The sequence below is a fragment of the Ammodytes marinus genome (genome assembly GCF_949987685.1).
Source record: "Ammodytes marinus genome assembly, chromosome: 18".
Taxonomy (NCBI): Eukaryota; Metazoa; Chordata; class Actinopteri; order Uranoscopiformes; family Ammodytidae; genus Ammodytes; species Ammodytes marinus.
Genome location: NC_137222.1, coordinates 16,708,525 through 16,719,996, shown reverse-complemented (window position 1 = coordinate 16,719,996; position 11,472 = coordinate 16,708,525). Strand labels below are relative to the sequence as shown.

The 11,472-nt window shown below is 41.0% G+C and overlaps 1 protein-coding gene across 1 annotated transcript; it reads left to right on the top strand.

The window, feature by feature from the left end:
* Positions 1-2,924: 2,924 nt before the first annotated feature.
* On the top strand, positions 2,925-4,235 carry LOC307264747 (N-acetyllactosaminide beta-1,3-N-acetylglucosaminyltransferase 2; the record flags this gene model as incomplete). The annotated part of the gene is made up of 1 exon (XM_080046237.1): positions 2,925-4,235. The coding sequence occupies one exon, from the start codon at positions 2,925-2,927 to the stop codon at positions 4,233-4,235; it is 1,311 nt and encodes a 436-aa protein (XP_079902363.1).
* Positions 4,236-11,472: the final 7,237 nt, after the last annotated feature.

The window sequence follows — 11,472 nt, the reverse complement described above, 5'->3', positions numbered from 1 at the left end:
GGACAGTACGCCCTGCTCCTCCTAACACCTAATTGGTGTACCCTAACTAGCTCCACCCTAATAAGTCAGGGGACATCTGGGTTGCCCTCTGGCCCCCAGAGGACATCCTGAGTCTAGTCATCACCTAGAGTCGATATGTCACGTTGGCCAAGAAGTCTGATTCAGCAACTTTTAAGACAATGCTGATGATGATGATGATGATGATGACCAGGATCAATAAACTACTGTTAACTCTTAGCCAGACTGTCTTTGATTAACTCACAAGACAGTCACCTTTGTGTGAAATTTGAATAATCTACAGGTCAGCCTTGAGGGTTTCCTCCTCAAGCAGCTGACATCCCTGACTTTGCCCCCTGCCTGATGAGGCATTGTCGCTGTCCTACTCTGTAGCAGTAGACCTTAATATAAAATGTATAATAACATAATACACTACAGTAATCTTAGAATGTGTCATAACAAAATACACTACAATAGTCAATTTCTTCAAAAATAGTTTACAGATTGGTTTAGTTTTTCCAATTTAGTATTCTGTATTATCTGTGTTTCATCCATTAAACTGCATACACATGTAGCCTATGAGGACAGTGATGGCTTCCTAAATGCATTGCATGGATTATTAAGTTGACTGATTAATAGTGGTCACCAGTGTTCCCTCACTACTCACTTGTATAGTGAAATTATATTACTACGAGATAAGCCTTTTTATTGGTCATTTGACCACCTCAATGCAAATATGCACATGTGCATCTGCTGGTGCTGCAGGTGCATGCAAATCAGTCTTTTTCTGCGTCCACAGTTCAAATCAGTCTGTGCTAGGGTACAGGCAGCTTGTCATTATTCTCCTTAGCATACACTGGAGTGTTGAGGAGCCAAAGAGGCGCATGCTCAGTGGTGCGCATAGTCACCTGGGACCTGTTGCTCAGCTGCTACTTTTTCTTTGCTGTGAGCACGTCTGTTTCAGATTCTTCTCCTCACCCTTCATCGTTATGGACATCATTGATGCACTACAGGTCTGTCTCCTTATAATCAGCCTGTAACCAAGCCGGATGAAATCAGCAAGAAAAGGTGGACATTTATCTCAGTAGGCTTAACCAACTACAGACGTCCACACACTTGTAAGTTAACGTATGCTTTGTTTTTCATTCATTGCATAAATTATTTGCAAGCAGTTACAAGAACGTCAGTAACCTCCATTGAAATGTAATAGGTATACTGATTAATTCTGTATATACTATAGAGAAAAGGCATGTAGATGTAGGGCATATCTGACTAAGACAGTAAATATGTTGTATGATATGGAATTAGGAAATTAAAAACAATATATCACAGTGTTGTTGTCAAAAACTAAAATTAAAAAGGAAGGGGAAAAATGCAGAACTTGTGAAGCCAAAATGAAATGCTCTTTGATGCCGCTTGTAAAATTATGTGGCAGTGTTTACCCAACGTTTAAGAGCAAAGGAAAAAGGGTGTTAAGGCACTATATTACATGTTCAACAGTGCGTCTACAGGGGCTGGGTACCTACCGACAGGTACACTGTAAGAAATTTCCCTGTAAAAAAACATTAATCAACTGGCAGCAGGTTTGCCATTTTCTTACTGTTAAATTAACATTATATGACTGTCAATCAAATTGACAGGATTATGCTGTTAATGAAGAAAACTGTATGAACCTGTTTTTTCAGTAAAACAGTAATCAACTGGCAGCAGGGTTGCCATTTTCTTACTGTTAAATTAACATTATTTGACTGTCACTAAAATTGACAGGATTATACTGTTAATGAAAAAAGGGATGAACCTGGACTAAATGTTTGTTATGTTGTTTGCACCGTGAGCGAAGGGGATGTTATATTTCATTGGGCAGATCTGTTTCATTCCATATGTAAATTTACTATGTCCCCTATTTGTTCAAATACTAAACACAGAGAGCAGCTTCTGTTTGTTACTTCAAGACACTTTTTACAATATATTAAGTTCAATGGAATGATTCATTTCTATTGTAAATTGTCTCCTGAGTTGAACTAGGGATCTTGTTTAAGATTTCCACAAACCGTTTGTTATAACCAAAAATAACAGTTCACACAGAAATGTTTTATTTAAACAAAATGCATAGTGAGGTAATGGAATGAAACATCCCCTTTACTGAGGGTGCAAATAGCAACATAATACACGTTTAGTCCAGTGCAAGTCATTGTGGGAAAGGGAGCGTCTCTACATTACACTTTGTTGTGCTTACTTGATTTATCTAAGGCAATCCGTTTCCTTAATTCTACTGAGTAAACACAACTCTTCAGTTAAGTAAGACTAACTTGGTTTAATTACGTTAACTGCAATTTCCATTTCCAAGTAACTATAACTCAACTTTAAGTAAACTTAACCAGAGGATATAAAATAAACAACACTTATTAGTTAAGATGTGGATGGATGAGGATTAATGAAGAAAATGGTATAAACTTCACATGTGCAGGCAGCTCATGTCAAGTTGTCCCTTCCAAGTTTGATGGTAAATTAACAGGAAAGTTCAGTATTTTTGAAAAACATTACAGTTCCGTAAAATAACAGCAAAGGACTGTAATTTAACAGACTGCCTTTTATTTTAACAGTTAAATGCTGTTTTTATAAATAACAGGTAAATGCTGTTGAAATCATGCTGTAAATTTACAGCAATTGTTTACAGTGTAGGCAATGGATGATGCTCTGATTGTGTAGACAAGAGCAGATAATAACCCCCTCTGGATCGTCACCAAGGAGACAGTACCACCAGGGAGCGGCCTGCAGTGTTAGTTATAAAAAACTATTTTAGCTCAAACAATGCCACTGCTGTGTTCATTGAGAGAGGAGGGTAATTTAAATGTTATATCTCTTGTGATTGTAAAAAAAACATATCTCCTAATGTGTTGGTGTTTCTGATTTGCACTGTACAGGCAATGGGCAAATGCTGCAAGTGCAACGGGAGACTGCTGTGCATGTGCCTGCTGCCTTGCATGATGACCGGCCACCTTCTGATTTACATCATGGTGTCCATATTTGTCACCATCTCCTACACTCCTCCGAAAATAAACGTCCACTATATCGCCCCGGGGACCTCTGCCAACTCCTCTACATTGGCCTCTCACCCAATTGGCTCTTTTTGGAACCTTCGTCTGGAGGACAGCGCACTGTGGAACCAGTTGCAGCATGCCTGGGACCGTGACCACAATCCCATACTGCGAGGAAACACGAGCGGGATGACGAGGAAGATCAAATGCTTTTCGGACTGCACGTCACGCCAATGTTCATTTGATCATATGCCCGATTTAAAAAGCTTGCCAGAAAAAATGACTGCATTTATCTGGTCAATGCACTGCAGGGAGTACCCCCTCCTTATCAACCAGCCTGGTATGTGCAGGAGAAACAATAGCTCTGGTCTGGATTCTCCCATGCTCCTCATGGCCATCAAGTCTCAAGTGGGGAACTTTGAAAACAGGCAGGCCATCCGCGAAACGTGGGGACGCAGTGGTGTGGTGAGGGGGGTATCAAAGAAGAAAGGCGGATTGGTGCGCACAGTGTTTCTGCTTGGAAGGCAGGACTCGAGCACAGGTCCTCACCCAGACCTCAAGAACCTCCTGGAGCTGGAGAACCAGAAATATGGGGATATCCTACAGTGGGATTTCAGGGACACTTTCTTCAACTTGACCTTGAAGGACCTGCTGTTCTGGCATTGGCTCCAGCAGTACTGCCCCACGGCCATCTTTGTGTTCAAAGGAGACGACGATGTCTTCGTCCGAACGGGTGCCCTCCTGGATTACCTGAACCAACAATGGGAGGAGCACAACCTGTGGAAAGCCTATGCAAATGAAACCGACATGGATTTGTTTGTGGGGGATGTAATCAATAATGCCATGCCAAACCGTGAGCCATCCACCAAATATTACATACCGGAAAGCTTCTACAAAGGCGTGTACCCGCCATACGCCGGTGGAGGAGGGGTGGTGTATTCTGGATCACTCGCTCTACGTTTGAAGGAGGTGTCTGAAAGGGTGCACCTTTTCCCGATCGATGATGTGTTTTTGGGCATGTGCCTGCACAGACTAGGGCTCTCTCCAAGTCATCATCCAGGTTTTTTAACTTTCGACCTCCCGGAGTCAGACAGGGACAATCCCTGCGCTTACAAATCTGTTCTGCTGGTCCACAGGCGGAGCCCCAAGGAGATGCTGACACTGTGGAAGCAGCTCCGGTATCTGCCAGGTCACTGCTGAGGCTCATTTGCCTTCCAAATAGGGTTCATTCAGAAGATAATGTTTGCGGCTGGCACACTCATTTGCAAAGTGTACACACTGTGAATTCATGTCAAGAGGTGAAGGTCACATGCAGGGTACCTTTCCTCCCAAGAGCTACGGAACACTGAGGAGGAGACTGAACTACCTCAAAGGGGAACTCTTATATTGAGATAATTACACATAAAGGGCACTACATAGTACTTTTTTCAAAAGTCAACAGGTACTTATTTGTACTCTTTCAACTTAAAGCTGTATTTTACTTACAAAGAAGATATCATAATGATACCTTACTCATTGTTCTTAATGTTAGCAGAGATGCTTGCTTTTTGACATGTCCCCTTTCATGTATCTGTGTTTTCCCTTGTTTAACCAAAAACTTGTGTTTTCTTTAAGTCAGCAGTTCCATCTTGGAGTAGGCTACATTTCAGAATGTCTCACATCCACGTTGTCCATTATTTGAAATACAAATGTTACTGATAGAAATTGATGTACAGTCTTTTGTAACTTCAGTAGTTACTAGCAATGCATGACTTTGGCTGTGGTTATCATTTAGCCAGGAGGGGTGCAATGTATTGCAGAATGATGTTATATCATTTTGGGAACTTTAAAAGTTAATTCACTGTTGTATCGCACACTCAAATGTTCTTCTTATCTGTTATGGACTTGGCTCTGGTGTTGATATCCTGCTGACTATCTATTGAACGATTTTTGTCTTTAAATTGAGAGGATGGGGCTGTTATTGGAGATAACCACAAATAACTGGAGTGCCGTTGTCAAGGATTCCAATAAATAAATGTTTGGCTTGTTCAAGGGTAAAACATGTTAGTCTCTAAAACAGAAAAATTGGTATCTAATTGTATTAAAATTCAATTGTATTTTAGTTGTCACAAGATATAAAAATAAGATATACATCCTCTAACTTTACTATCTTTTGGAGAGATATGTCAGATATGGAGTGAAATAAAGAGTGCAACGCATTATGCAGTTCATTAGCAAAAAAAAAGCCTTGCAAGCCGGTGCAGTGATTGAATTTAATTAAATATATTTACCAAGAGCGTTTATAGTCAGACCTTTGTATATGTTGTCTATTCAGCCATGTAGCTGCATGATATCACAGTACACTCATAAAATCCACAGTTGTGTGTGTAGCAATACAACATATATTGGACAGAGAGTGTTTGAATACTCATCTTCAGTGTTGGTCACTGGTGATGATGCAAATTTCAGTCTGTGATATGCTGTTGGATATTGCATATGGGATACCAACGAGTGTGCAATCAGGGAGGCAGTGGAGATCAGGAAACGGGCCCAGGGGACAGTAAACCGGGACGAGGGGGCATACATGCTGTCTCACACCTGGGATGCAGTTCTCCATAGAACGGACGGACAGCAGAGGACCAGCCGTCCTGCCTCTTCTGGTGGGACGGCTGGTTGTCTATAACATCAGCTGATACAACACAGCAACAGCTGACGCTTCTGAAGAAAACTGCAGGAAGTAGTCGAAACATGTCAAATGTTCAAAACAAATGAATACTAGTCTGTTTACATGAACATACAAGTTAATTTATCAAGTTAGACTAAATTAACCTTTTTGAGTTATGAGAGCTGTGCAAGTTATGGGAGGGAACATTTTTTTGTTTTGTGACCATTACCCAGACAAATATATATATGTTCAATATTATTGCACACAAATAAAGGAAAATGTTGTGTGTTTTGCATTGGTCGTAGCCATTCAAAGTTACATTAAAGAAAAGGTAGTTGCCTTGCTGGATTAAGAGGATATGATAAATGAGAACCCAGGAGATGAGTGTCCTCCAGGGAGAATTAACGCTGTTGTGGAAAAGCACAAACAGAACAGATGGCAGATAAGAGAGTGTCACTGTGTTCACCCACTGAAGACATTTTAATAGATATGTGTGTAAATGATACATTTAAACAGAAATTGTTAAATTACAAACATATAAAATGTTTTCTCTTCTCTTGATTGTATTTAATCCTGTTCTCGTCTAGTCTCAATATATGATTTTAGTACTTAAAGGGGACATATTATGAAAAACAAAACATTGCAGGTGTTTGGGCACCCTTTTAGGTTATTGGGGTCTCTACCAGCACACACAAGCTTCAAAAAAACAAATGTGTCAGTTTCTTCAGGGATGCTTTTTTAGAAAAAAGGGGGATTTGAAGGTTTCTTCCAAAAAACACAGACTGGTGACGAAACCGGTCGGTTTTCATTATCATAAATACTCCCACGGGAAAGCTTACCAGAAACTCGGTAGTTGATTGGCAAATCAAGACGCCCCGTTGGTAACCACACACAGCTGAGCCTCCACTCGCTCATGCAACAACAGAGGAGAAGCAAGCTGCAGTGTTAGCTCATCCTCAAGCTACCATCACACCCCAGCCTCGAAGCAGACCGGGGCTGAATGGATTTACTTACATTTTTTGTTTGGCTATGCCCAGCAAAGGTTGGCAATCTAGTGTGATCTGCTGTTATACTGGAGTGTGGAGGAGATTGTGCCTGGAAGACAGAGAGACACCATCTCTCCTCTGGAAATGTAAGTAGTCCTATTTAAAAACAAATCTGTCCGTTTATGAGTTCAATGTGTGTAATGTGCTTTAATTTATCCCTCCTATAATAACCAACGCCGACTGAAACGAGAGAATGTCTCTGGGTTAAGTAGTTAGCGTTAGCGTCCGTTAGCGTTAGCGTCCGTTAGCGTTAGCGTCCGTTAGCTTGTATGCTAACGGTTAGATCCATAGACATTATAATGTCTATGGTTAGATCTGTGAGTCTGTCCGTGACAGCCCGTGTGAAAAACAGACGGTGAAACTGTACGGTGTGTTGGAAACTGAAGAGTATTTGTTTGTTGTTGACAGTGTGTAGTTATGCAAGCAGTCGTGGTACATGCAGCAGTAGGCCTATTACATCTCTAGTGTAATGTACACTATAACAGACAGGAATACTGTAATTTGCCTCTGCTGCTGTTTGTTTCCTGTCCATTATATTTCAAAAAGCACACAGTATCACTCAGAACTCGTTGCTTCTTGAGCAAGGGTTATACTGAATCTATTAGTAGCCTATCTTATTTAATAATGGAAGAAAAAATATATTTATTAGTTTGTAGCTTTGCCATAACTACAGATGTATGATGTATGCTATGTAGGCTACATGATGTAACATTGATTGTGCCATGTTTTACAGATGAGTGACCTGACGGAGCGTTGACCCACAAGGACCTTCACACTATCTGTTCCATCAGAGGACTGTTCACTGGATGGAACAGGTGGTCTTCTTCAGGGCCCACCAGCAACAACTGGACAGTTACATACAATATGGCTTTGCTTCTGTTTGAATTATGTACACTTTATATTTCCATTTCACTGGCTATGAATAAACTGCTTTATTTTTAAGTATGGTTTTGGTCATTTTAAAATGTAATGATACTGTTTCAAAGAAAAAATCTTCAGAGATAAAGGGTTGAATTAAAAAACGTATAAGTCAATGCATGTAGATCGGTCTGAAAACTAGTCCAACATCCTGACTATGAAAATGTGAGTTTCAAGTAATCCTTTACTACACGAAGCAAACAGTGACAGTAAGCAACACAATACATGTTTTAACAGTAAAACTTTATTATAAATGAGTGATCACAATACAAATGATACATTACCTACTAGATATTGAAAGGGTGTCAGATAATTTGCAGCTCTGACTGTAATTGTTTCTATATATTTTTTAAAAAAAAAGATAATGTCTTTCCAGTGGATCTTGACATGATACATTCCGTTCCTGCCACGTTACTGTACATTTACAGCATGGCATCACAACCAAAGCTTTTTCACTCCACTGGGTTGTAGATCATTCCCCAGTTTAACCTGTAGAGACATACATAAAATGTTGTATGTTACAAGTTTAGAGAGTTTATTCATAAATACTTAGCTCATATTCTGTTACTGACTGTGACATATTTAAACTGTATTTACCTGAGGATAATGTCAGGGAAACCAGAAATCTTGATGCAATTTTCACAGTTTTCAGCTCAGACTCCTGCCTGACCAGGTTCAGTTGTAAAGCTTTTGGTTTAGAAGTGATAAGTGTGCTGATATTTGCTGTAGAAATGAAGGTAAACATGGTAACATCGATCTCCATGCTGCATTGGCCAAAAGTAAACAAAACTGACAGCTGGGCGTGTGCCATGCCCATATAGGTAGGTATAGAGTAAATGAGCAGGGCGGTGCATGCACGCCCATGTAGATAGGAGGGGGGTAGATGTCAAAACCAAATTTTTTAGGGAGAGGCCAAAAAAGGCCTGAAAAGGCAATGAAGAAATGGGCATTGGTAGAAAACTAATGGGCTTTTTGTACAATAGACCATTAAAACCTTTTCTAGTAGACCTCGGAAATACACATTTAAACCCGAGTTTTTGCATAATATGTCCCCTTTAAGGCAGACAGTGGTACAGAGTAATGTGGTAGCTGGTGGATAAACTGGCAGGGCTAGGGGTTAACCAAAAACTCATAATCTGGATCAACAGTTTTCTAACAAACAGGACACAACAGATTAGTTTTTTTTCAGTCACCTCCACCTCCAGGCCCATTAATACCAGAGCCCCTCAAGGGAGTGTTTTCCCCCCCTTTGCTCCACACACTCTATACTAATGAGTGCAGAGTTAGCACATCCACACACACTTTCTTCAAATGCACGATTGATACTGCCATTATGGGGTATTTGAAACCAGATAGCTCAGCGCTAACCAGCTTTGAGGAAGAGGTGAGTAACTTCACCAAAATGGTGTAAAGACAACTTCCTGGATGTTAATGCAAATAAAACTAAATAAATGGAAATATATTTTAGACGTCATAAAAGTGAGATCCCTAACAGCATTGTTATTGACAAACCAATTGAGAGGGTTAGTAGCTATAAATACCTAGGCATTGAAATTGATGATCAACTCAAATTTGAGATGTACTACGTCTAAGGTAAAAAAAATACATGAACAGATTTGTTTTTACAGAAGCTTAACTACTTTCAGGTGGACTGTAATATTTTGGAATTGTAATTGGATTTAATTAGTCAATGGTTACATTGAAATATGTCTTTCCACATATCCCCTCTCAAGTTACCACACTTCGCAGGGGGTCAGAGCGCAAGGTCAGCCTGTAAAACAAACTGTACAGCCCCTCTGGAGCAGTTTGGGGTTGAGAGTCTTGCTCAAGGACACAATGGTATATAGATGGTGGGCAACGTAGACATAATAACAGCCGCTACTAGTTTTGCAACTAACACCCACCTGTCTGGTGTCAGGGAGAGAACCAGCGACCTTGAGGTTACTGGTCGGCCTACCCACCCCTTATACTGTATAGGAGGTTCCAACTCAGCAACTGTGGCAGCAGTAGGCTGCTGCAAAGGTCAATAAGAACAAACAGTTTTAGCGTGTCCTATGTCCCCTCTGCTAATAGACGTTTTAATGAAAGACACAGGTCAAGATTATGAATTGTATTGTCCACTCTTGCAACACTGTGTTTTTCTTTTATTGTTTTTAAGTTAGTTGTTTGGAATGTTGTTTTAGGCCTATGTGTTTCAAGCCTGCTATTGATTGACTGAAGTGTAAGTAGGGGTAGATTGTGATTTGTATTCCTAGCTAACTATGTTGCTTCCTAAATGTTGTTGTTGTGTGTGTGTGTGTGAGTGGGGTACCTACTTGTGTGCCTATGTGTCTTAAATGTGCTGCACTTTGAGCTTACACATGTCCCAACTCTTAGATAATAGATTATATACTCTGACTTTTGAGAAGATAGGTCTATCTAAGGAATATAGGAAGAGTACTGATCTACTGGACACTAACGAGGACATGGAGAGATGGAGACAAGGCAAACAACATTTTGATTTCATTATAATTAAATGTACGGTACCTACTTGCCAAACCTGCTCTAAACACTTTTAATACTACCAGAAAGAACACATGTGTGTACCTGGTGAAACTGGACAACAACAAAAAAAACTATTATCTGTATGTATATATAAAGAAAGACATAACTGGAAGTAAATGAATATGGTTGCTGCATTCGGTCAAATGGTTAAACTGATTAGATGACATATGTTTGAGTGATATCTAGTGCTGAAGTGAGCTGAAAACACAAGAGAGTTCCAGAAATCACAGTAGCAATCCAGTGCTACTGGCACTCCTGAGTAACAGCTCCACCCAGTGGAAAGCTGTGGTGACGACAGGAAAGTTCCAGAAGACTCTGGACCTCGGCCAGTTCTAATATAAAAGCTGTGACTGTCCCACTGCTGAGACACAAAGCAACACAGAAGACAACAGACACTGCAACAGTGTTTCATCCCAAAACAAGAAGAATCAACACCAAACACACAGTGGAGATGCTGTGCTCTCATGGATTCCAGTCTGCTCTCAGTCCATTCATGGACTTGTCCTGGCCTGTACACAGTGTGTGGCCAGAGGTCAAACCTCTGCTCTACCAGCAGGATCTACTACAGAGGAACCTACAGGAGCTCCACAGCAGTGTGGAGCTGATGGACAAACTTCAACACCACATCCTGGAGGAGACAGAGGAGCCTTTCCAGACCAGTGTGGCCGTGCGACCAGTCTCCTACCAGCTGGAGAGAGAGGGGGAGCACTTTGGCCTGAACCTGGACACTACAGGCTTTTCCCCAGAGGAGCTGTGTGTCAGGCAGGTGGGCAGGAAGCTGAGAGTCACTGGGAAGACGGAGAAGAAGCAGGAGGACTGTGGGAAAGGCTGCTACTCTTACAGACGGCAGGAGTTCAGACAGGAGTTTGATCTTCCTGAAGGGCTGCTGGACCCTGAAGGCATCACCTGCTACCTGGCTCCAGACGGGAAGCTCCACATCCAGGAGGCCAAAGCTCCACGTGTGGAGGAGGCTGAGAGAGAGCTGAATATCAAGAGGAGCCCACAGGAGAACACACAGCAGAGTGTGTGTTCACAGACACAAGGCTGCAGCACAGAGACAGACACAAGCACACAGGTCCAACCTGAAAAAAACATGGAACCATCTAGTCCTACATGTTGTTACAATGTGCAGTAAAAGTGTTTTATATAGCTTATTTGAAGCTATTGTAGGCCTACTTGTGATTATTTTGTTCTGGGTGTGTACCATCATGGTTGTATGCACTCATTGGAAGTCACTTTAGATAAAGGGTCAGCTAAATTAAATGAAATTAATCCTAATATAATA